General features: G+C 43.8%; 1 protein-coding gene across 1 annotated transcript in view; it reads left to right on the top strand.

Annotated features, from left to right (window-relative positions):
• The first annotated feature begins 9,577 nt into the window (after window positions 1–9,577).
• Window positions 9,578–27,743, top strand: part of MTF1 (metal regulatory transcription factor 1) — a 71,048-nt gene continuing 52,882 nt past the window's right edge. The window contains exon 1 of the mRNA XM_040337205.1: window positions 9,578–10,805. Coding sequence (XP_040193139.1) covers window positions 10,392–10,805 — 414 coding nt within the window. The 5' untranslated portion in view covers window positions 9,578–10,391. The remainder of the gene's footprint in view (window positions 10,806–27,743) is intronic.

Below are 27,743 nucleotides of genomic sequence, written 5' to 3'. Positions count from 1 at the left end.
ACGGTTTTCACGACCAAAAGCAAACATGGCAGTTTTCCTGTTGGGAAAACCGGTCGTGTGTACAAGGCATACAGTGGGGATCGAAAGTTTGGGCACCCAAGGTAAAAATTTGTATTGATGTGCATAACGAAGCCGAGGAAAGATGGAAAAATCTCCAAAAGGCATCAAATTACAGATTAGACATTTTTATAATATGTCAAAAAAGTTAGATTTTATTTCCATCATTTACACTTTCAAAATTACAGAAAACAAAAAAAGGTGTCTGCAAAAGTTTGGGCACCCTGCAGAATTTATAGCATGCACTGCCCCCTTTGCAAAGCTGAGACCTGCCAGTGTCGTGGATTGTTCTCAATCATCGTCTGGGAAGACCAGGTGATGTCAATCTCAAAGGTTGTAAATGCTCAGACTCATCTGACCTTGCCCCAACAATCAGCACCATGGGTTCTTCTAAGCAGTTGTCTAGAAAACTGAAACTGAAAATAGTTGACACTCACAAAGCTGGAGAAGGCTATAAGAAGATAGCAAAGCGTTTTCAGATGTCAATATCCTCTGTTCGGAATGTAATTAATAATTGGCAGTCATCAGGAACAGTGGAAGTTAAAGCAAGATCTGGAAGACCAAGAAAAATATCAGACAGAACAGCTCGCAGGATTGTGAGAAAAGCAATTCAAAACCCACGTTTGACTGCACGATCCCTCCAGAAAGATCTGGCAGACACTGGAGTTGTGGTACACTATTCCACTATAAAGAGATACTTGTACAAATATGGTCTTCATGGAAGAGTCATCAGAAGAAAACCTCTTCTATGTCCTCACCACAAAAATCAGCGTTTGAACTTTGCAAATGAACATATAGACAAACCTGATGCATTTTGGAAACAAGTTCTGTGGACCGATGAGGTTAAAATATAACTTTTTGGTCGGAATGAGCAAATGTCCAACTGTTAAGCATGGGGGTGGATCAATCAAGCTTTGGGGTTGTATTGCAGCCAGTGGCACAGGGAACATTTCACGAGTAGAAGGAAAAATTGATTCAATAAAATTTCAGCAAATTTTGGATGGTAACTTGATGCCATCTGTGAAAAAGCTGACGTTGAGCCATAAAAATCCACATGGAAGCACATATCAAACATTATTGGCTGAACTTACTAAGATGGCTGCTGCATCAACAATCGACCTCTCTTAATAAGTTCGGCCAAAACTGTTTGCATTTCCACATGGATTTTTATGGCTCAATTTTATTTATTTTGCCCATTTCTGAAATGTATGTCATTATAAATTTATAGTGATGCACTTCAATTTGTTTACTCTTTGATCTATGCACTTTAAGATTTATGCGTTGCACTTTTTTAGTATATTTATGTTACAAGGTTTTTCTGTTGCCTTTTTGTGCTGGCCGCCTTTATCTCTTAGCGCTCACTTGTCTTTTATTAGAGTTTTTTTTTATTAATGTCTTTGTCTCATTGACTGCTGTCACAGAGGCTGAAAGTGAGAGAAAATTCAAAATGTTAAAGCAGAAGTAAAGTCTGCTGTATTTTATTTTTTTCAAGGCCCCCCGGTGGGTTATACCATGATGTACTAGTATGCACAGCATATTAGTACATCATGGCATACTTACCTGTCATATGGTGTCCTCTCATCACAGTGCTGGGACTGATCTGGTGGACCACCGGTGCTTCCATCTTCGCCCAGCCTTCCTTCCGAGTCCTGTGACTTTGGCCACTTTATAGGCCAGGCCGCAATGATGCCACTCCAGTACATGCACATGGGAGTCACATCACCGTGGCACAGATCGGGGGCTGTAAATGTTTGCTGAGCTGCACATGCATGGCTCAGTGAACATAATAGCTGACAGGCAGAAGGATGCATTTATGGCAGAAGAGACCAATGGGGTCTCTTCTGTCATAAATACCCTGCCTGTCAGGCATCTGAAGAAAAAACAAGTTTACTTCCTCTTTAGGGTGTCATTAAAACCGGTATACCATAGAAAGAGGATTTTCTTTTTATTTGTAGAGCGCTTCCCTTACTTCCTGTTGTGCCGCAAGACAGGAAGCAAAGGAAAATCTCCCCAGAGACATAGACAGCAAGAAAAAAACTTTAAAAAAACAAAAAACAAATTAGCACTCAACCAATGAACCTCAGGATTTCAATAAGGTCACATTGCAATATGACCTCATTAAAATCCTGAGGTTCACTGGTTGAGTGCTGGCTTTTTCTTCAAATGGTAATTGACAGTGTTACTATTAGCTGTGCACTTCCAAATAAGGAAACAAAAACGTCTGGTGATGGATGAATTTGTGCAAAAAAAAAAACCCTGACAAGGTTTTTAATAATTCCTTAACCTATCCAAACCTAAAAGGAAATAGAGATGTTGCTTTAGATCTACTTTAATGTAGTCAAATTGATGGTCCTTTGAAGAGACATTGACACAGGAACGCTTTGATCCTTTGTGATTCATAGTGTGAACCGACCCTCAGTCCTGGAGCCCAGTGCTACAAAAAGTTTTGCTGCCTGGCTCCACTTATATGCCTGGCAGGGGTGCACTAGTGTGAGCACCTTGAATGACTGTTCCGCATATCTAGCTGGGTGCCCTGGGTCCCGGATGCCATGATTGTCCCCTGTGTAGCAGCCAGTATCTCTTTAAATCGGGGGTGGGGGAGAGGATACTGCATGTGCTAGGAAGGACAGCAGGGTGGACTTGTGTTCCGGGGGGGGGGCAGATTTTCCTACTGATACCCCCTAACTAAAATCTAGTGGAACCAATTGCATTCAGAAGTCACATAATTAGTAAATAGTGTCCACCTGTGTGTAAATTAATTTCAGTATAAATAAAGCTGTTCTGTGAAGCCCTGAGAGGTTTGTTATTGAACCTTAGTGAACAAACAGCAACATAAAGGCCAGGAAACACACCAGACAGGTCAGGGATAACATTGTTGAGAAGTTTAAAGCAGGGTTAGGTTATAAAAATATCCCAAGCTTTGAACATCTCACAGAGCACTGTTCAATTCATCATCCAAAAATGGAAAGAGTATGGCACAACTGCAAACCTACCAAGACATGGCCGTCCACTTAAACTGACAAGCTTGGCAAGGAGAGCATAAACAGAGAAGCAGCCAAGAGGCCCATGGTAACTGGAGGAGCTGCAAAGATCCACAGCAAAGGTGGGAGAATTTGTCGTGCACTTCACAACTCTGGCCTTTATGGAAGAGTGGCAAGAAGAAAGCCATAAGAAGTCCTGCTTGCAGTTTGTGAGAAGCCATGTGGAAAAAACATGCAAACATTTGGAAGAAGTTGCTCTGGTCAGATCAGATCAAAATTTAACTTTTTGGCCTAAAAGCAAAACAATGCACATCACCCTGAACACACCATCCCCACCGTGAAACATGGTGGTGGCAGCATCATGTTGTGGGGATGCTGTTCTTCAGCAGGGACAGGGAAGCTGGTCAGAGTTCATAGGAAGATGGATGGAGCCAAATACAGGGCAATCTTAGAAGAAAACCTGTTTGAGTCTGCAAACGATTTGAGACTGAAGCCTCGTACACACGACCGAGGAACTCGACGGGCGAAACACATCGTTTTCCATGTCGAGTTCCTTGTTAGGCTGTCGAGGAACTCGACAAGCCAATTTTCTCCATTCCTGTCAAGCAAATAGAGAACATGCTCTCTTTTTGGCTCGTTGAGTTTCTCGACAGTTTCCTCGACGGAAATGTACACACGACCGGTTTCCTCGGCAAAAAAATATCTCCCAGCAAGTTTCTTGCTGGTCTTTGCAGAGAAACTCGGTCGTGTGTACGAGGCCTGAGGCGATGGTTTACCTTCCAGCAGGGCAACAACCCTAAACATACAGTCAGAGCTACAATGGAATGGTTTAGATCAAAGCATATTCATGCGTTAGAATGGCCCAGTCAAAGTCCAGACCTAAATCCAATTGAGAATCTGTGGCAAGACTTAAAAATTGCTGTTCACAGACGCTCTCCATCCAATACAGAGCTTGAGTTAATTTGCAAAGAAAAATAGGCACGTGGTTCTACAAAGTATTGACTCTGGGGAACTGAATACAAATGCACACCACATTTTTCACATATTTATTTATAAAAAAAATGTGCAAAAATAACAATTTATCATTTTGGTCTATCACATAAAATCCCAATAAAATACAATTACGTTTTTGGTTGTAACATGACAAAATGAGGAAAATTTCAAGGGGTGTGAATACTTTTTCAAGGCACTGTAGCAGTTCTTCACTTGAGTTCAGTTAATTTTGAAGGCTCAGCAGTGCACTATGCTGTTAATCCAGCACTCCACTCTAAAGAGGTTCTTTACCTTCACTCTATTATTTGGGAAGTTCTATTTGGTGTAAAATACAGACCAGTGAGGATTAGTGCTTTTCACACCCCTGCCAGCCTGTTGTTAGAAAAAAGACACCAAGAATCCAAACTTTTTCCAGCACAAATGGGTTTTCAAAGCCAGGTTGAGTCATGCCAAAAAAAAAAAAAAAATCGAATTGCTCCAAGTAGTGGTAGCCATGAGCCTGCTTAGCAACGTCATTTAATGAAAAGCCTCTTTGAATAGTACTGGACAACTTCCAACAGCAGCAACGTTATGTTTATTTTCGCAGTGCGTGCCAGAAAAATACATTTTTACAGAGATGTTTTATAGTAACTGTGTATACACATTGTAGATGTTTTTCTATTCGTTTTAACCTTTTCCTGCCGCCGCAACACATATGGAAAGGCAGGTGGGTCTTAACAACCAACTGTCACACATATCCGTCCATGGGGGCTGAGTTACTAAGCAAAGCATGTGATTGCATCGAGAGCCAATCACAGCATAATATAATGCGAACGCCGCTTCCTGCTAATAACACCTGCTTAAAGGGACATTGGGAGGTGGTGAGAAGAGGTAAGAGACCTATCCTGTGATTGTTACTGTTCTGCAAAAATGCATGGAATGTCTTTCCATAAATCCCACTGTCAGGCCTCGTACACACGACCGAACATGTCTGCTGAAACTGGTCCGCTGACCAGTTTCAGCGGACAGATCCGACCGTGTGTACAGCCTAGCAGACAGGTTTCCAGCAGACAAAAGTTTTAAAGCAGACTTTAAAACTTGTCGGCTGGAAACCCGTCCGTCCGACATGTCCGCTGGTTAGTACACCTAACCAGCGGACAGAAATCTCCTGCATGCGTCAAATGGATTTGACGCATGCGTGGAAGTATTTTACTTCCTGGTTTGCGAACATGGCGGCGTCCACGTCACCGCGCTGTCTGTCCGCGGGGATTTCGGTTTGATGGTGTGTACAACCATCAGACCGAAATCTCCGAGCGGACATGTCCGATGAAAACGGTCCGCGGACCATTTTCATCGGACATGTCCCCTCGTCTGTACGGGCCTCAAAGCCATAGCAGGACATTAACTGGTTATTATTTCAGGTTATCACTCACAGAAACTGAAATCTTATAATATTGCTGTAACAGAATGTCCATTTACTCACCATACAGATGCACACACAATTCTATTCTCCCAATTCTGTTCTCCCAACTCCCTGGGTCCTGGGCATGCCCAGTGAAGATAAAAAGAAAACAGAAAAAATAAGGACTAAGAATGATGTCCTTTTTATGTGAGAACTACTAGAGCAGATCCCCTCTAAGGGCCATGTTCTTGGTTGTCCTTGTGTTATTTATATCATAAGTCGTATTTGTCTTGGCCTTATACAGTGCCTTTGCAAAAGTATTCACCCCCTTGGCTTTTTACCTATTTTGCTACATTACAGCCTTTAGTTCAATGTTTTTTTTAATCTGAATTATATGTGATAGATCAGAACACAAATAGTCTAAGTTGGTGAAGAAAAAAAATTGAAAACGTATATATACATAAAACTATTTTTTCAGAAATAAAAAACTGATAATTGGCATGTGCGTATGTATTCACCCCTATTTGTTATGGAGCCCATTAAAAAGCTCTGGTACAATCAATTACCTTCAGAAGCCACATAATTCGTGAAATGATGTCCACCTGTGTGTAATGACATGATCTGCCATTACATATACACACCTTTTTCAAAGGCCCCAGAGGCTGCAACACCTAAGCAAGAGGCACCACTAACCAAACACTGCCACGAAGACCAATGAACTCTCCAAACAAGTAAGGGACAATGTTGTTGAGAAGTACAAGTCAGGGTTAGGTTATAAAAAAATATCCAAATGTTTGATGATCCCTAGGAGCACCATCAAATCTATCATAACCAAATGGAAAGAACATCACACAACAGCAAACCTGCAAGAGACCGCCTCACACCAAAACCCATGGACCAGGCAAGGAGGGCATTAATCAGAGAGGCACAGAGACCTAAGGTAACCCTGGAGGAGCTGCAGAGTTCCACAGCAGAGACTGGAGTATCTGTACATAGGATGACAATAAGTCGTACACTCCATAGAGTTGGGCTTTATGGCAGAGTGGCCAGAAGAAAGCCATTACTTTCAGTAAAAGACAAAATGGCACACTTTGAGTTTGCGAAAAGGCGATGATGATGATGAGAAAATTGAACTTTTTGTCCATTGAAGAAAACGCTATGTCTGGCGCAAACCGAACACATCACATCACCCAAAGAACACCATCCCCTCACTGAAACATGGTGGTGGCAGAATCATGTTGTGGGGATGTTTTTCAGCAGTTGGAACTGGGAAACTGATCAGAGTTGAGGGAAATATGGATGATGCTAAATACAGGGATATTCTTGAGCAAAACCTATACCATTCTGTGTGTGATTTGAGTCTAGGACGAAGGTTCACCTTCCAGCAGGACAATGACCCCAAACACACTGCTATAGCAACACTTGAGTGGTTTAAGGGGAAACATGAATGTGTTGGGATGGCCTAGTCAAAACCCAGAACTCAATTCAATAGAAAATCTGTGGTCAGACTTAAAGATTGCTGTTCACAAGAGCAAACCATCCAACTTGAAGGAGCTGGAGCAGTTTTGCCAGGAGGAATGGGCAAAAATCCCAGTAGTAAGATGTGGCAAGCTCATAGGGCCTGATCCACAAAAACCCTACGTAACTTAACTTTTGACATTTAAGTTACACCGCCGCAAAATCTCTACCTAAGTGCCCGATCCACAAAGCACTTACCTAGAAATTTTGAGAGGTGTAACTTAAATCCGTCCGGCGCAAGGCGTTCCTAATCTAATGGGGCGAGTCCCATTTAAATTAGGCGCACTCCCGTGCCGGACGTACTGTGCATGCTCCCGACGTGCTTTACGTTACGCCGAGTTTTGTGAATCGCGCCGGGTAAAAAAGTTGCGTCGGGAAAAAAAAAATTTTAAAAAGAAATTTGACAGTGTCGCGAGAAAGAAGGGTCTACTTTTACATGGTGTACTAACTTTACACTTTGTAAAAGCAGCCCTAATTTTACGACGGCCCCCTCTGGACCCCTTTACATTACACAGCACCCTGTACCTCTGGACCCCTTTACATTACACAGCCCCCTGCACCTATGGACCCCTTTACATTACACAGCACCCCTTTACATTACACAGCACCCTGCACCCCCTTAAATTACATAGCCCCCTGCACCCATTGACCCCTTTAATTACACAGCACCTTGCACCTCTGGACCCCTTTACATTATACAGCCCCCACAGCTCTGGACCCCTGCATGTTACAAAGACCCCCCCCCCCTAACAGCTATGGACTCCATGCATGTTACACAGACCCCCCAACAGTTCTGGACCACTGCATGCTACACAGGCCCCTTTCTAACTGTTCTGGACCCCCTGCTAGTTACACAGATCCCCCCTAACAGTTCTGGAGCCCCTGCATGTTACACAGACCCCCCTTCAGTTTCCAACCCCTTCTGCCACTGCTAATACCAGGTGTTTGGAGTATCTTTATCTGCTGATTGTTAAACTTTCTAGAATACACATATTTCTATTGTGGTGTAGGATCTGGGCTTGCTGGCCCTCCATCCCTCTTTCCTTCTCTCTCCTTCCTCATTTCTATCTCCCTCCATCCCTCATTCATCTCAGACTCGAACCACACCCCCTTTGAGCCATTGCCTTTAAGCCACGCCCAATATTTAGTTTAAACCACGCCCATTTTCATGCGCCGCTGCATTTTCCTTTTCACGCTACACCATGCCTAAAAATGTATGCCACGCCCCCTTATTACAACGAGTCTCCTACCGACAAAAAAACGATGTCCCTATCATTTTTTTTACAATGTTGCCAACTATGGCCCAGATTCACGTATATTGGCGCAAAAATGTGCGGGCGTAACGTATCTCATTTACGTTACGCCGCCGCAAGTTTTTCAGGCAAGTGCTTTATTCACAAAGCACTTGCCTGTAAAGTTGCGGCGGCGTGTCGAAAATCACCCGGCGGAATTCAAATTCGGCGGGTAGGGGGCGTGTATAATTTAAATGACAGTACAAAACAGATGTTTTTTTTTTTTTTTTTTTTATAATTTAAATGAAGCGCGTCCCCGCGCCAAACTAACTGCACATGCGCCGGCCGCGACTGAATCCCAGTGCGCATGCTCCAAATGACGTCGGCAAATCGTCATGCTTTCGACGTGAACGTAAATTACGTCCAGCCGTATTCGCGAACGACTTACGCAAACGACGTAAAATTTCAAAACTTGGAGCAGGAACGACGGCCATACTTAACATTGGCTGCACCTCATAGACCCAGGGGCAACTTTACGCCGGGAAAAGCCTAACGTAAACGTCGTAACTTTACTACGTCGGCCGCGCGTACGTTCAGGAATTTGCGTATCTAGCTAATTTGCATACTCGACATGGAAATTGACGGAAGCGCCACCTAGCGGGCAAACAAAATTGCAGTTTAGATCTGACGGCGTAAGAGACTTATGCCTGTCGGATCTAATGGATATCTATGCGTAACTGATTCTAAGAATCAGTCGCATAGATACGACGGGCCAGATTAGGACTTACGACGGCGTAAATGGCGCTGCGCCATCGTAAGTCCTTTGAGAATCTGGGCCTATATACTTACTTGACTTTCTAATGTCAATAAAATTCTTTGACAAGAAAAAAAATAAAAAACTGCAGAAACGGATCAAAATCAAACTGCATATGTGTGAAACAAACCTTAGGGAAAAAAAACATGCTTGCTGTGCCATGCATGCAAGGGCTGCCAACTTTCAGTAAATTTACTAACAGTTTGTAAAATCCATAATTGTTGCATCTGTCCATGAATGTTAGTTACGGACATGCAGCCTACATGTTCGTAATGGACATTCAAGGACAGAGGCAAAATGTACGGATTTTACAAACTGTTAGTAAATTTACTGAAAGTTGGCAGCCCTGGCCATGCATTGGCAGTCGCTTTTGAAAACGCGCTCAAGGAGGTGAATGGGCTGCATTTCAGCATCTTCCCTATGCATAACTGCGCATGTGCGAGGTGAATGTTGTAGCCGCTAATCATGTAAGGTGCCAGTTCTAAAAAGGTCAACAGAGGGCGCTCCGTTCGCAAGTCACGACCTACGCGTTACTGCGACCACGATCCCGTTGCCAAGGAAACGTCTCCTGTCACATGCTGCGCTCCTTCCCACGTTCTCACGCTCTTCCGTCACGTGACCTATGGGCTCACTCGCTTTCTGGCAAGTATGTCCCTTCCTGCTCTCCGTCTCTCCTGATGTTCAGGTGAAGGAAGCGGATCAGGAAGTGGCGCTGTTCGGGCATGATTGGAGGACAGCGGGCCGGAGATTAGTGGGAGCAGTGCGTGCTTTCTGTGAGGGAGCTTGTTCTCTTCAGCCTCCTTAGTCGTAGCGCTGTGTATGGAGGGAAGCGGCTGTCGTGTGACCGGGGGAGTGTGATAGTTGGCTGCTGTCCCTCTCCTACCAAAGGGGGGCTCCCTACCTAAGGGACTGCTGACAAAGTGCCCCCTTTAGTGTTCTCCGAAGACTGGAACCTCAGCCAGCACTATGTCCAGGAGCTGGGTGTCTGTAGGCTCTTGTCACACTGTCTCTGCCTGGCTACAAGTCACACAATTGTGTTTGATGGAGGAAAAGGGCAAACACTGTGCTAAGTTCAGCTACAGATAATTCATTGGACCCTTCAAGCAAACCTAATCCCAACTTCTATACATTTACTATGTGAGGGTAAACCTGATGTGATTGGATTATGTAACCATGACAAGAAGACGCATCTGGATGTGACGTCCTGTAACACTGCTACATTCCTGTTTTTTTTATATACATTTCTATATATTTTGGATTTAGACGTGTTTTTTTCTGGTCACATCAATCGATGATTTTTTATTTTAGGGGTTAATCTCCGTTGTCCCATGAACATGTGGCGTCCCATTTTTTATTTTTCCTAACGTGGGAAGGGTACATCTGTGACAGATGAAGTGACTTGTTGAATTGCGATCATGGGGGAGAATAGTCCAGAACTGGCTCTGATGTCCATTGAGGAGGACTCCTTGTGTCCGGAGATCAAGATGAGGAAGTGGTTTGTGGAGAAGGGAGGGCGGGAAACGGGCACCGTTTACGATACCACCACTGTCCTCATAGAGCAGGACCAGCAGCTGTCCGACGAAGAGGAAGATGAGGAGGACGATGATGCCAATGTGGCGTCTAACTTGCCTTTTTTGGACGCTGCCAATGAAGAAGGACTGCTGCTTATGTCTGAACAGGATGCCATGTCGCAAGGATATGTTCAGCACATCATTTCTCCGGACCAGATTCACTTTACCATTAACCCTGGCTCTATGTGCATGCCAAGGAACATTGAAGGGGCGACTCTGACGCTACATTCTGAATGCCCGGAGACCAAACAAAAAGAGGTGGGTTGAATACAGAAGAGGTAATGAGCTAGCAATATTCATTGGGCTGGATTCACACCTGTGCTTTTTGCAGATTTGCACTACAGCCCATTTAACATGGTTTCCTATGGAACACGTTCTGTTGTGCAATTATGCAAAAAGCACAAAAAATGCATAGGTCTGTATCAGGCCTTAGGACCCTTTCACACTTTTGCAGGTACTATTGCGCTAAAAATAGCGCCTGCAAACCGACCCTAAACAGCAGATGCTGTTTCTCCAGTGTGAAAGTCAGAGAGCTTTCACACTGGAACGGTGCGCTAGCAGGACTGCTCCAAAAGTCCTGCTAGCCGCATCTTTGGAGCGGTGAGAGGAGCGGTGTGAAATCAATGGGAAACCGCGGCTATACTCCCCCGCAATTCGCCTTTGCAGAGGCGCATTGAGGGTGGTATTGACCCTGTTTCGGCCGCTAGCTGGGGTTAAAACCGCACCACTAGCAGCCGAATACAGCCGCAATTCCCACGGTATAGCGCCGCTATACCGCCACCGCACCTCCCTCCCCAGTGTGAAAGGGGTTTTACTGAAGGCTAAGGATGCTCTCTGGCGTGTTCGCATAGTACACGTGCAGAGCCCGCCAGAAAGTGTGCACGGCACTGCGCTAATCACAGCCAGGGAGACATTTCACGATCCCTGCACCCGAGCATTAGGACAATGTCTCCCTGGCTGTGATTAGCGCATCGCCGTGCACACTTCCTGGCGGACTCTGCATGTGTACTATGCGAACACGCCGGAGCTCATTCTTACTGAAGGCTGTTCGCTTTTCAAAGGGAATTTTCCCAGAAGGTTAGTGAATGTGGTGAGGCTCTGCTCATTGTCCAATCATGTGCAAGCAAAAATCCTGTGTGGGTTTTTTTTTTTTTTTTTTTTTAAGTGGAACTACACTGCATCTGAGCATCACAACCCATAACTGCTCTTCAAATTGTTATTCAAAGTAAATGCCCCCATTCAGGGTGGCACTGATACCAGTCGTGCAAATGCTCCAATACCTTAAACCGATACCTTTTGCAGGATGATTTGAGCCCATACAAAATGAATGGACTCAAATCGCACTCTGCACTGCGGTTTTTGCCCACCTCTCCTGAGTGAACCCAGGCTTATCATAGTGACTTCAGCCTGGGTTCACACAGGCGCTTGCGATTCGGACAGGAATTGCACCGCATTCCTGTTTAAATTGCATGTAATTCTTTGCAGTGCTATTTGAGCCCATATGTTTTGTATGGGTTCAAATCGCACCACAAAGGTACCGAATTGGTACTCGCTGGTAAAAAAAAACCGTATCGGTGCAACCCTCCTCTACCATCCATCCATGTCTCTTTGCTTTATTTTGCAGAGAAATCACTTTGAAAAACACCCCACTTGCGTTTATGGCCATGGCTATTTAATGTAGCGTTTACTTCTTGGAATCCATCTGCCATTAGCTCAGGCATGCAGGATGAAAAGCGTGCTTAGTTGAGGAAAGCCCTTCCTCCCCTCCTGAATACTCCTGGGATGAATGACTTCAGTTGCCTAGGCCTGGAAACCAGCAAGTAACTGAAGAAATGTAAAAAAATAAAAAGTGTAAAACAAGTAAATATTATTATGCTCTGCTTTTTAGCATAAGGATTAAAGTTATTAAAGGTTTGGTTTTAAAAAAAAAAACCTGCTCTGTGCAGTGGTTTTGCACGGGGCAGCCCCAAACCTCTTCTCATGTCCCTTCCTGGTGCTTCTGGCTAAGGATGAGCTCCGGCGTGTTCGCATAGAACACGTGCGGAGCCCGCCAGGAAGTCGGCACCCGCGCTGCGCTAATCACAGCCAGGCAGGCATTTCCCGATCTCTGCAGCCGAGCATCGGGAAATGTCTGCCTGGCTGTGATTAGCGCAGCGCAGGTGCCCATTTCCTGGCGGGCTCCGCACGTGTTCTATGCGAACACGCCGGAGCTCATGCTTACTTCTGGCTCTTCCTTCTTGACCAGTGTACCCAATGGCAAGCCACTTGCTATGAGGGCACTAGTGTGTGTGCTCACTCCTGAGCCCTTGCTGAATGCGTCCATAAGACAGAGAGCCGTGGCTTGGCCCTTCCCCCGCTTTCTCCTCATTGGCTAAATGGCTGTGATTGACAGCAGTGGTAGCCAATGAGGAAAGGGAGTCCTGGGACAGCTGAGGCTCTCTGGCACACCGCTGGATTGAGGGGGTTCAGGGGATTATTAGTGGGAGTAAAAAACCTTCAGCCTTTACAACCACTTTAAAAATAGTCTGTAGTGTGTTGGAGAGGCGGTAATGCAGCGATTGATGGTTTGCATTCCAGCGTGGCAGCAAGTACTTATCCCTGTTCAATTCAATGGGCAATACTGCCTGCTGAATACAACCTATTTAACTGAATAGGGGCACCTCGCAAGTGTGCAGTGCATGAGGTTCTTGCGTGCTAGTGTGGGGTTTGATTGGTTTCAACATGCCGGTGGGGGGTTTGTGTGGCGCATTATCACACCTTCGTACCACCTGTCAAATGCCCTCAGAGGGCAAGACTAGTATAACATAGTCCTAAATGTTGCTGTAATTATCACTTCTAGTGCTGGGGGTCCAAGCAAAAGGAGGTGGGTTGCATTCAATAAAAATATTGCAGTGGGCAAGTGAGGTTAAGCCCAGGTTCACACTGGGTACGTTTTGCTTCGATTTGAGATGCGATTTCACATGTGAAATCGCATCTCAAATCGGCGGCATTTGCCGGCAATTGTCGGCAATGACACTGTCCTAATCGGTGCGACGCCGCATCTGCGGCGCTGCACAGATTTCAAAAAGTAGTTCCTGTACTACTTTTTGCGATTTCTGGCCTCGATTTACATTGACATCTGTACAGAAACCTGCACAGATGTCTCTTAAATTGCGGCCGAAATCGGGACTGCCGGCGGGAGTGAAATCGTGCGAGTTCAGCTGAACTCGCACGGCTTCACTCCCGCAGCCCAGTGTGAACCAGGGCTTAATGTTGAGTAATGCTCTTGGGGCAAAAAACATAAATGCAAACTACTTACTAGGGGGAGAACCTCTGGGAGAATCAAGAATGGAGAAAGATCTGGGGGACCTAGTAGATGACAGATTGAACTATAGCATTCAGTGTCAAGCTGCAACTACCAAAGCAAGCAGAATAATTAGCATGCATAAAAAAAGATACATAGTCCTACCACTTTATAAAATGTGATTAGACCACATCTGGAGTACTCTGTCCAGTACTGCTCACAAGCCCTCAGAAGGGATGTTCTGGAACTGAAGAGAGTCCAGAGAAGGGAAACAAAACTAATAAGGGGACTGGAGGACGTCAATTACGAGGAACGGCTGCAAACACTAAGACCCGGTTCACACTGGGGCGACTCGTCAGGCGACACAGCCGCCTGACAAGTCGCGTCCCATTGTAGTGAATGGAACCGTTCTAATAGGAGCAACGCAAGTCGCTCCGACTTAGAAAAAGGTTCCTGTACTACTTTGGGGGCGATTCGGAGCGACTTGCATTGACTTCAATACTGAAGTCATTTTGCAAGTTGCCTCTCAAGACGCCTTGAGATCGCCTTGCCGAGTCGCCCCCAAAGTCATGTCGGCTGTGTGTGAACCGACTCTTAATGTTATCCTCGCTGGAGAAACAACACTTGAGAGGAGACATGATGGCTATTTACAAATACCTCAATGGTGTTCCCAACATAGGAAAAAAACTATTCAGTCTCAAGGAGTGTAAGAGGACACGGGGACACACTGAGATTGGAGGGAAAGCGATTTAACCTTAAACTGCCCAGGGAGTTTTTCGTCATTGGGGCAATAAGGATGGGGAACTCTCTTCCACAGGTGGTGGCGTCAGCGGGGAGTATTGATATTTTTAAGAGACTCTTGGATGTGCATCTTAAGCAGGAAGTAAACTTTCTCTGCAAATGTTTAAGGCTTACCTATATGTATTGAAAATATCTCTTAAACCTGCACGGTTTAGGAGCTATTTCCAGTGCATGCAGACAGTGACATCACTGGCGCATGTGCTCTGAAGGAACGGTCCACGTGTGCCATTCCTTCTGAGTTGGTGCTGTAAATGGCGACGCATGCGCCGGAGTGATGTCATCGTGAGTTCTCGGGGGCGCCGAAGCCCGTAAACGCAGTAGAAGCTCTGGAAAAAATGTCGTCCATGACAGCAGTGTGTGGGGATCGCTGCAACAGATTGATTTTAAGGTAAGTATTTCATAATGAGCTAGTAGGGTTTACTCCTGAAAACATTGACCGATACCCATGTTGGATATCGCCGTGCACGCCGGAGTGAGAGCAATTATTTTAGCACTAGATCTCCTTCGTAACGCTAAACTGATAACCTATAGGGGGCTTTTAAAGCATCGTCTGTGAGAAAATATAGTGTATTGAAGTTTGCCATGTCATGGGCACACACATATTTAGGGCTTGACATGTTGGGAATCTGTACTCGGTGCAACCTCGGCTTTTATATTTTACCAAAAATCTGGTAATTTATTGCATTTTTGTGCCTCGTAAAATTAACTTTTTAATGTGTGGTGTGTTTTTTTTTTTTTTTTTTTTTTTTTTTTTTTACTAAACTTTTGCGGGTTTTATCATGTGACACAAAAAAAATTGAACTACCGCTATTTTATTCTCTATGGTGTCTGCTTTCAGAAAATATATGTTTGGGGATTTTAGGTAATCTTACGGCCTAAGATGTTTTTTTAAACGTGTGCAAAAAACGTCTCTGGCTGTGAAAGGATTAAAGGATAAGTCCACCTTTTGTGAACATGTTCCAACCGTAAGCTTTTGTTAGTTAAAAACTGGCTTCTAACTTTTTTTTTTATTTAGCTGGCTCCTAGATTCAACGCAAATTTGTCAAGCCCTGGCTAAAGAAACGTCCCATACTCTTCTTGTGCAACAGGGAGGATGGCATCCTTATCCCAGTAATTGAGCATCTTAACAATAAACATGTGTAGCTATTAACCCTTAGAGTAGCGAGGTCTAGGTGAAAGATGTGTCTCTGAGAACATGGAGCACCTAAACAAAAAAGGACTCGGGTTGTGCCCACTCTGCCTTCTCCAAGGGTCCCACACACTGATATTGGATCTTAAAGCGGTTGTAAACCCGCATTAATTTTTTTTATTTTTTTTCCTCCTGTAAGGGAAAAGTCATAATGAGCTAATATGCACCGCATATTAGCTCATTATGAAATACTTACCTCGGAACGAGGTGCGTAGCACTTACCTGGTTCACACCGAGCGAGATTTCATCTTGCCTCGGCGTGTCTTCCGGGTATCGCCGCTTCAGCGATGTGATTGGCTGGAGCGGCGATGACGTCACTCCCGCGCGTGCGATTTAAAACTCGGCAAGGTCCGGCAGCTGCCGGTCCTTTCGCCGTAGATCCCCCCTGCGCATGTGCAGCGGCGCATTGCGAGGGGAATATCTCCTAAACCGTGCAGGTTTAGGAGATATTCTCCTTACCTACAGGTAAACCTTGTTATAGGCTTTACCTGTAGGTAAAAGTACAAAAAGTGGGTTTACAACCACTTTAAGAGAAGGCTCTCCTGGTCATTGTGCATCATTGGAGAACAGTGCCCACATGCAGGTATTAGATCATCAAAGCCAGATCTCCTGGTCATTGTGCATCATTGGAGAGCAGTGCCCACATGCAGGTATTAGATCATCAAAGCCAGATCTCCTGGTCATTGTGCATCATTGGAGAGCAGTGCCCACATGCAGGTATTAGATCATCAAAGCCAGATCTCCTGGTCATTGTGCATTGTTGGAGGGCAGCAGTGATCATGTCCTAGAGTTGGTGAAAATCAGAAGTGAATGGCAGCAGCTCATCCTCCTTGTAGCGAATGCCTCTGACACCTGGGTTTGGAGGATCTCCATGTGCCTGCCACAACAAGGAAACATTGATCTTCACCTCCTAAATCTTTGTGGCCTAGCTGGGCTGACAAGTTCCTAGAATGGTGACACCTCAGGTGTTTTAGATTGCAGTAAAGCTTGAGGTCCTGCAGGGTATCTGAGTCTTCCTGCCAGTACATGTCCAGGGGGTACAGCATACACGGTGCTTGTCTTGGTGGTGCCATGCTGTGCAGGTGAAAGGCAGCAAAGAGTTCGTAAGAATGGAAACATTATACAAGAAGCAGATGACTGTATTAGTCACCAAGCAGAAGCTGTCAGGATTGTTCCTTCCTCCATTAAGCCAGCTATAGCAGCCAACAGTGATCATTGTATACTGAAGGCTGGGAAACCTACATCTGTCAGAATAATATGGCACAGCAGGAGGGATTCCCCCATCAACACTGACTGTGTTCATGGGCAACGTGAGCAATTTTATTTTTTTTCCTTCAATCCATTTTATTTCTTTTTTTGCATCAAGAGATGCTTTTATCAAAGATCCTGTTCCCCGACTCTAGGTGATTACTTGTCTGGCCGATGCACTGTACAATGTACATTCTGGCTCTGGTTTCGGTGTGCCAAGAGCAGAGCTGAGGACTGTAGAGCTGAGAACTCCTGCAAGAGTCACCTTGTTAGTAACCAATCAATTGGCCGGAAAAAGTGGTGAAGGAGGGTGCTTTGGCAAGCAAATGTGTTTTGTATTGTGTGCAATACGTGCACCTAATGTCAAGAGCCCATCTACCATGATAGGGATTTTAGTTCCATTTTAACTTCATCTTTAGTATTTCTGAAAAAGGGGGGAAAAAAAGGTTCAATTTGCCCTTGCATACTGGAGAATAAGCAGATTGTTTCATAATATCTATTTTGCCATCTCCACCCAAATGAGATAAGTGGTGCCAACACTGTGCCTCTTGCCATGGTACTGATAGGGCCAGATTTTGGAACCTATCCTACTGATATCCCCATTGCCAAAGCATCAGTCTCCTAGCCTTTACTGAAAGGTAACGGGTCACAGCCACAGCAATAGCAATGCCTTTCACCAACTCGGCTGTTGGATGTTATCTGTGTATCCATACTGCCCAAGGATCTCTGGTGCCAACATATTACAGAAAATAGCAATGTGGGACGATGGTCGTGGCTAATTATTGCTGAGAATAGTTACATATCAAAAGATCCAACTGCCAAACATCAATTCATGTACACCCACATTTTATCAAGACAATAAAGTCATCATCTGTGCCCAACACTGCTAAAGTCTATAATAAGACTTTCAAATTCGGGTCATCCCTGACTCTCATGACCATGGGTCTTCAAACTACGGCCCTCCAGGTGTTCAGGAACTACAATTCCCATCATGCCTAGTCATGTCTGTGAATGTCAGAGTTTTACAATGCCTCATGGGATGTGTAGTTCCGCAACAGCTGGAGGGCCGTAGTTTGAGGATCCCTGCTCATGACAATCCAGCTAAAGTCTCTGGCGTTGAAGTCGTATCAAAGTAGTGCAGGAACCTCTTTTTGAAGTAGCAGCGTATTCAGTAGTGTCAGTTGAAATGGTTCTCGTAGAGATGCATGGCATTTCACGTCCTGCGATTTTGGGCCGCACAAGTGTGAAAAGAGCCTTAAGCTGCAGACTGGCTTTCCATTGGAGAGAATAGATGGCAAGGCATGCAAAAAAATTTTTGGCAGAACTCCACTCTTAAGTAAAGAAAAAGGCTCTGAATCTTTACATGGTTTACTAACAACTGCTGGACAAATTTGGAAGAAGGTCACAGAAGTCATAGTTGGTGTACACTGAGCAACTGTCCCATTTTTTTTTTTTTTTCTTTAAATATATGGAAATCCTCAGCATTCCAGAATAACTCGTATCCTGATGAGTGTTACTGCAGTGCACCCAACACACTGTAGATTTGTGTTTCCAGTTGCACCCCCAGTGCACACCTACAATGTACTACAGCTCACCTGCCCTAAAGCCCACAATAGCGGGCTGGCTGCCTAATGCCATATACAAGTGTATTAAAAGATGTGTGCTGCGGCTCACTCTATTAATGGGCCCTTAATTGAAGTACAACAAAAGGCAACATGTTTTGAATTTTTTTTTTTTTTTAGTCTTTGATAGGTGTTCTAATCCCTCTCCACTCTATTAAGTTATTATTGCTGTATGTGCCCCCCGTTAGGGACATTAACCCTCTATTTGTCCTGTTTACGATTATTGAAAGTAAAAGAAAATTCCACATTTTGAGTAATACAGTGAAACCTCAGATTGCGAGTAACGTGGTTAACGAGCGTTCCGCAATACGAGCATTTTTTTTTTTTTTAAATCCTGACTCGGTTTGCCTGTGCGTGTGAGCTGTACCTCTGGCCACATGCAGTATTGCATGCCACAAAAGACCACGTGGAACAAATTATTTTCGTTTCCATTGACTTCTATGGGGAAACTCGCTTTGATAAGCGAGTGCTTTGCATTGCAAGCATACTCATGGAACGGATTATGCTCGTAATTCAAGGTTCCACTGTAGAGGGAAAATCTTTCAATTGCGACACTATTTCTGGTGACCTGGGGGCCCCAAAGAAATTCCCCTAAAGTGAGAGAATCTCTGAAAAAGTATTTTTTGACTATGGGAAAGGAAGTGAAGGTAAATCTCCCCAATTGGACACAGATGGCAAAGAAAATACAAAAAAAAGATTTGAGGGGTTATAACCCTACTTTACTCTATCCAAAATGGAAAAAACAAGTTTTGCCTATACTGTAGTTCTACTTTTAAGCTTGGAATGTACTTGCTAGTTCTTTGTAGAAGATTTTGTTTTGCTATGTATCAGCATTTTGTTAAGGAAACTGAAGGTTTGCAGAAGAAAGAGGCTAAATTGAAGAAGTGTTTCTTCCACTGTAAGCAAGATTCACTATTTGGTGAAGACCAGACAGGCAGGAATGGTCTGACTTGTTTTGTATTCTCCATTTTGGGTTTTTGTTGTTGTAAGGTGTTTTCCCTGGGCTTAACTAACACTCTCTCTAGCCCTTTTAAACTGAACTTTACTATAAACCCCAACCCAGATTCTTATTTACCTTAGGACATCTGCCCCTTTGGTCATAGTCCTTTTCACTCCTGGGAAGTGGTTCTAGAGCCTAACATTATGGTTACCCTCAAAGGGCCAGTTGTATCTGAAAGACTAGATGGCCAGAGCACCCCACCCTCGCTTACATCACAGGGTAAACCCCCCCCCCCCTCTTACCATGTGCTGCTGCCATGAAGAAGCCTGGAGGCACAGCTGGGAAGCAGAAAGCGCAGGGTCTGGAGGAGGACCAGAGAAGGGCTGGAGTCAGCTGCCGGAGCCTACTAAATGCTGAGACCAGGGGAGGCAGAGATGAGGGGGTGCTACGGCTGCACAGAGAGATGCAGGATCTGATTTCCCCCCCCCCCCCCCCCCCCCCCCCCGAGTTATACTTACCTGAGCTTTCATTTGATCCAGCGCTATGCACATCCACAGCTCTTATTTTCCAAGATTTCCGAGTCACATTGGCTTTGACAGCAGCCCCAGCAAAGCCAATCAGGGTGGGGGGGTGGGGAGCAGGGGCAAGTCCTGCTGTCTGTGTCAATGGAATCTGCAGTGGGGCTCAGGAGCAAGCACGCTCAAGTGGCTTCCCATAGGGGTACTGGACAGAGAGGGGGGCCAGGAATGCTGGTGGGGGACCTGAGAAGAGGAGGTTCAGGGCCACTCTGGGCAATTCCATTGCACAGAGCATGTAGGAATAGCTGTCAGAACCGAGTGATCGGTGGTGTTTAATCGCTCAGTTATCAGTGTAGAGGTGCCAGGAGACAGATGCAGCATCGGACCCTTGCTGCATCCACCTAGGTAAGTATTAATCAAAAAAATCACAAACCCATACTTCCCTTTTTAAGTGGTTAAACTGACCTAATTTACATCCCTTTGATCTAGAACTAAGGCCCCTTTCACATGTGCGGACCGTATTTCCGCTTTTTCATCCATCCGTTTGCGGATGAAAAAGGGACATACATTGGTCCCTATGTGATTGCGGGTGTCAGCTGATAAACATCCGCTGACACCCGTAATCACCCGCCTCCGCAAAGATCCGATTTTGCGGACAGAAGAAAACCCTATTTTTTTTTTCTTCCGTCATCGGATCGGATGAACACGGACACACGTTCCGTGTTCATCCGATCCCCCCTTGGGGGAGAGCGGAGAAAAGACAGGGCGGTCGTTGAACAGTGTGCGGAGACCGCCCTGTCATCTGACGGCTCTGCGGGGAAATACGGAGCGATCCCCGCTGAGCTTACGGACATACGGAGGCGGATCATTACTGATCCGCCCCGTGTGAAAGGGCCCTAAGAGTTAAAAGAAAACATTGTATCTCAGCACTGAGCAATGTTATGGATGGTGTATGTTTATTTATTTTTGGCAGCTGTGAGTGAGCAGAGAACAGTTCTGTGCTTGTTGCATGAATGCATCGTGGAAATGCCGGATTGAGATCGTGAGAGGGGTTGAATCGAGATTGTGATTTTTTATTTTTTTAACACCTAATCATGCAGAGCTACCCTGAACTCACGTGGGAGACATGATGGTCTTGTACCTGACTCTTGGCCTTACACTTCTTCTGTGACTGTGAAAATACAAATCAAAAATCAGGCAGGCTTTATTATTTTACATCTTCACTTTGAAGATGTTTCCTTTTACTTCCTGTTGAGGCTATAGGACAGGAAGTCAAGTGAAATCCCCCCCCCCCCTCCAAAAAAAGGACATGCCAAATGTCAGGGGGTCACCATCACTTAAAGCGGAAGTTCCATTTTTGCGTGGCAAGTGATTCAAAAAAATCTAAGGAATACCAATAGCTCTATTGTGTTTGCAGGTTTTGTGAGCACTTACTCCCATGAAAGTTTAATTGGCACACTTGTTTGCCAGTACTTGGTTGTTTAATGCCCATCATACTGGCTACAATAAGTGCAGTTCTATTAGGTGGTTGGGTAGATATCACAGCATGTATAGATTAAAAAAAAAAGAGCATTGTCCTGGTTAAATAAATGAGAATGTTATTGGTAAAGCTGTCCATGTGTTATGGTTATGTGGGGCGCAGAAAATCCATTACTTTCATAAACAATTGATGATAATTCAAGGAACAGAGATTGAATGAATTGGACAGCGTATCATTAAATGTAAACACGTTTTGCAATATGTGTGGTACGATTGTAGAATCCTACATAATGATGGCATTTTATGTCTGTCAGATGTAAAGCGTAGATAGAAAACATCCCAATTTGATGTAGTGGTGTATTTATTGAAAATACTTTATGCGGATATCAACCCTTAGGGATCCTTCTTAATTGTTACTGTGCGTTAAGGCGTGCTGCATTAAGGCAGCCCATCCATTATGAATGGATTGGCAGCGCATGAAAAATCGGACATGACCCAAAGGAAAAAACACTAACACACCATGGCATGAGCTTTGTAGCGCTCTACAGTGCAGGTGCCCAGCCTCCTACCATGATAGTTCCCTGCGTGCCATTCAGAATTATAGTGACAGTACAGCAAGTGTGTATTACTGACAACATATGAACAGCTTCTCAGGCTGGGCTCACACCTTTTGCATCTTTCCCTAATATGTTTTCTCATAAAAGATGGCAAGTGGTAATGCACATCAACCTTCAAAACTGGGTTTAGATGTGGGTTGATGTGCATTGCAAGAGAATGACGCCAGCGCACCATGGATCGCCAGCATGCATCCAAAGCTTTTATTCAGTTGTCGCATCGTTAAAACAGAAGCACCATCGAGACTCCCAAACGTTGCTTCTGTTTTAATGTGATCACCACATAAAATCTTTGGATCCTCTCTGGAGATCTGTGGTGTACTGGTGACATTCTCTTGCTCTGATTACCTTTGGTTCCAGAAGATCATCGCTGTGGCACCCCTCCAACCACATTGCAGGAACGCGTGTGTTGGAAATAGTTATGTTTTGAAATCAAATGGTATATTTTGATGTGCATTGCAGCACACATTAAACCATGAGTCAGTCAAGGTAAATCAATCAGTATACTATATCTTGCCCCCATAGTGTTTAACAAGAGGAGGAGGGAGGGAATGTGCTGTGATTTATCCAGAGCGTGTACATCCACATGTGTGACTCTATATTCACATGGGCTGCACAGATTAGAAAAAGAAGGAAATGAAGCGCTTAGAAGGTAACTGAAATTTGAGCATGCTCCGCAGAGGACACCAGCTGGGTCTACAAAATCTCAGGCTGCAGTGGGGACGCAGAGAAGTTGGGAGGGACATCGGAAGGCAGGATCAGCCAGGTATATTTCACTCTATAAAAATGAATGCTTTAGTGGCTTTGTATGAACACACGGTTATACAGCATGTAATGAGTTTTACATAGTCTGGGTTTAGTGACACTTTATTGTATTCCCTGCACTAAGGTAAAAAATGTCCCCCTCCTCTACCCCAAATACTTACATGAGACCTATCTGAATCCAGCACTATGCCCATCTGCAGCGCCATTGGTTTGTTTTCCTCTCCTCCAGAAGATGTCGCCAACTTGGTGTTTGTTTTTCACCCCCTTCCTTAAATACTTGAGCCTTCCCTCAATCCGGTGCTGTGCTCATCTGCAGCAGCACTGCTCTCTTCCCCCTGCTCTCACATGACAGACCTATAGCAGTTGAAGCCATTGGCTCCTGCCGCTGTGAATCAAATCCTGAGAGGATGGAGCTGGGGGCAGGGTTGAGTCGCACTGTGTGCATCTATGGATGCACACAGCCCGGCTTAGGAGCAAGCCCACAGCTGCTTGCTATGGAGGCACACATGTGAGAGGAGTAGCCAAGAGTGCTGGCAGGGGATTCCAGAAGAGGAGATTCGGGGCTACTAAGTCTTTTCTTGCAGCCTTGTGTGCAGATTATCTGTAGGTCGTCTTTTTAGCACATGGGAGTCTGATCTTGTGCAATGTGAATTTCTGTGTATTTCTCATGCCCAAGAAGCTCAGGTGCTGCACACTGGTGGCGCCTATAAACGTAAATGGCTGTGCAAAGGTGTACTCAAGTATACGCTGGTGTTTGCAGTGATTTAGATTTGTAATGATTCACTGCTATAATCTGTTAAAATAAGCAAAGACAAACGAACACACACACACACACACACACACACACACACACAGCTTCTTGTGGTCTGGAGCTGAAGTGCACAGCAGGAAGATGAGAGAAGAGAAGAACAGACAGATGCACACACAGAGAATGTTGTAAAAGAATGAAAAAGGAGAGAGAGGCGGGCCTTCTCCTCTTAGATTTATTGACTTCATGATGTCACAAAATACACACCCATCAATCCCTCCCCATCACCCTTGTGAGTCTTTTATTGGCCAGTTCATAGAAGGGTGGTTTCTCCTCACAAGTCCATTTCATGTTCTTCCAAAAGTCATACAGGCTCCTTCTGGGGTCTGTAAAAGTCAGGATGTGGGGGATGGGAAGGCTTTTCCTGTTACAACTGAGGAATCCAGGAGGGAGGGGGGACACAGAGTGAGTGAGTGGATGGAGTTGCTTTTTGATTTCAACAGCTCTCTCTGTATGTCCATCCAAGTTAAAATATACTTTAAGAACATATCTGACAAAATCTGAAGAATCATTTCAAGGAAAATATACACTCCATTTCAGTGGTTCTAATCATAACACAAAAATATTCATTTTAGTTTCACGTCTATCACAGCCCCCCCTTGAAATGAATATTTCATCAGTTCATTCTCTTTGTTATTTCTTAACAGACAAGGACGGTAATGGAGGACATGGTCAATATAACAAAACATTATCATAACCAATATAAACAGAATTGCTATACCTATTTGAGTACAAATGTGTTATCACCCAAAATATTGTCCGCAGGTGACATTCTAAATGCCCCCCCTTGTTCACCTAATATCATGTATAAGGCCATAATTTTATACAAAGTCATTTGTGTAGTGGCCTCTAGGTGTTCAGTAATATACTGGAATGCATCCTTGTTTATAGTTAACAAACCTCTATTGACCATAGCAACCAGAATTTATCCAATCTACATTTACATTACTAAGTTAAATTTCATAAAAGCATCCGTTCTCACCAAATTACTATATTTCCCTTCATTAGCATTTTAATTTTATATTGGGCTCTGTCCTAAATATTTTATTTCCTAAAGAAACTTTATTACATTACACTAGTTTTCAGGACTGATCATGCAGCATGAATATTCTTGTCGCATGTCTGTTTAAACAAACATAGCAGCCTTTGGTTCAGTCTTAAAGATTCACTGTATCTCATAGGGATCCTTCTACAAAACACAACTTCCCTCTCTGACTGAACACCTTCGTCACTCCAAAACCTGGAAGATGACCCTTTAATCCATAAATATGGCTGTATCATACCGCATAATCTATCCATGTATTTTATTTTTAAACTATTTTAACTGACTTTTCTTAAGCTATGCAGATTAACACCATATTTCATTCTCTTTAAAATGACACCCTCAAAGTAAGGTATTCTTCAAACCAAACGGTGCAAAAAAAAACACAGTTTAGTAACATATGAGAGAAAGAAAGAATGAGAGAGAAAGAAAGAAAGAAAGAAAGAGCAAAAGAAAGAGAGAGAGAGAAAAAGAAAGAAAGGAAAAGAAAGAGAAAAATAATACTTTATTAATAAGGGCTTTCTTTCAGATCTTCTAATGATTGTGTACAAATTACCTTTTATTATTAAAGAAAGATTTACCCTCATAATATGCTTTTATAGTTCATAACATATTTACTTCAGACAACTATAACTTTTACTTTCAAACATTGCAAAGAGCCATTTAAATCACAGCAGCTGAGAATGTTACTGGGTGTCTGGTTTCAACGCTAGCACTCACTCCAGATAGAAGGGTAATTCACCACAGCCTGTAACCTGATCTGCTGTTAATGACCTCTAAGGGAAAACATCTGTTCCCCCCCCATGCTTGGAGCAGATTGTACAAGTTTTAGACCATATACAATCCAATCGAATTGCATCGTTTTTCTCATTTTTAACTCTTTTTCAAAAATTTTAAAACATATTTGGTTTGTACTTCTGCCAAAAATCATGTACACCACATTATAACATGACATTCCTTAACTTCCAATAGCGACAAAAGATCGCTTAGAGGACAAATCTCATGAAATCCACTGACCAGTCCCTGCGCATGAACCGACCATTGTTTTCTTTCGATAATGTCACTCATAATTACTCACAATCTATATTTTATCAGAAATGTCATTTTATAATAACTTTTAACACTTGTTTATTTTTTAATTTTATTTTTACAATTTTTATAATATTTTTTTATAAAGTTTTTAGATTGAACATAACTTTCATATTTTAATATTTTTCCTGGGGAACCTTATAATAAACCAAACCCAAGTTTAGAATCTGTTGTAAACATTGCTCAAACCTCTACTTATTAATTCTTACAACCAGATCTGTAGGATTTCAGTTAAACATAAAATACCATGTTGTTTACCATTTACTGAATTGTATACAATTCTTCACACAATCTCAATCAACAATTTTCCCATTAAACCTTTGTTCTAATCCCATGTTTATGCTTTGACATGTCATAATACATTTTCAGTTGTTGGGGTAAACATATTCATAAACATTTACAGGCAGAATTAAACTTATTAAAGAACTTCTTTACACTCTGACATTAATTAACTAATTACCCCATGTAACAAGGACCCCCCTTTGAGATATTCCAACCCACAAACCCCAGTGGTCACAATCCCATGTATTTGAAAAAAGATATATAATTTCATTCAGATTTGGGCGGCACAATCCATAATATCACTCATCTTCCAGAGAATATTTTCGAAGGAACCTCTTAATCATCACCCAGGGGATATTGGTAATTATCGGTACCTACATCAGAAATGTGAGAAAAACTCGTACACGAATATTAGTTACCTATTTTCAAAAGCGGTCACATAATCATAGCTCATAACAATCTAATCTAGAGACTGTCTCAAACAAGATTTCAGAAAGGGATAATGTATTGAATGCTCCCCCCTTGGGGCCACTTACCCACTTAACCCTGAGGATGGCATGGCACAGCATGTGGAATAAAACCATTTAAATGTACTATGTAAAATGTTCTACTGTTCCAATGTGATACCCAGAATCTCCTCATCCCTCATGTGTGACTTGTGAACACAGCTTCTGTAGTCATGAACGCCAGGATTTACACACTCTCTCTACCGCTTTTGGGCACCCCATGAGGTCAAGGCATTGAGGTTGGGGCACACAGGACAACATATGAGCGGATTCTACCTTCAGGTAGGTCTGCCACTCCCATCTACATCATTCTCCTCCCTTACGTGTCTGTCCAGCGAAGTGGCATTGTAGTTACCCCCCCCTGGACAGACTAAGGAGGGCATGAAGAAGAAGGCCCGTGGGCCGGAGGGCACAGAATCCAGTATGGGCAGCGGGCAGCGGGCAGGAGGCGACACCATATGCGTTCAGAACGAGGCAAAGCCTTCAGCAGGGAAGAGCATCCGGGCAGGCCCATGCTTCCTCCAGCGGGGCATACAGTTGGGCAGAACGTGAGGGGAAAGAAGGGGCACGGCCTCAAGCAGTCGGGCGGGGCCCATGCTTCCAGCAGGCATCGTGGGCAGAACATGAGGGAAACGAAAAGACAATAACAGGCCCTGGGTATCACATTATAAATTTCAAAACTGGCAAAAAGCCCTCTATGTATCAAGTCAAAATACAGTGCATGGCATCGTCAGTGTAAGTGTAAGTGGGCAACCCAGATGGGACAGGTCCCCACAGAACACGCATTCAATCTATCCGATTAAAAGGATAAAAAAAAACGGGACGAAATAATTCACCTAAATTAATTCTCTGTAGAAGATTTTAACTGTAAAATAAAGACTTAACAATTGCTTATTATGTGCATCAAATGTCTGTTCCATATTTTTTAAACCTCAGGAGAAATATCCCATTATTTCTAGTTAAATCGAATTATCTGATAAATCAGCGTACAATGTAACAGGCATATTCAG

The sequence above is a fragment of the Rana temporaria genome, chromosome 2 (assembly GCF_905171775.1).
Source record: "Rana temporaria chromosome 2, aRanTem1.1, whole genome shotgun sequence".
In the NCBI taxonomy this organism is placed as follows: Eukaryota; Metazoa; Chordata; class Amphibia; order Anura; family Ranidae; genus Rana; species Rana temporaria.
Note: the sequence above shows the minus strand (reverse complement) of the source record. Positions and strands in the feature narration are given on the sequence as shown.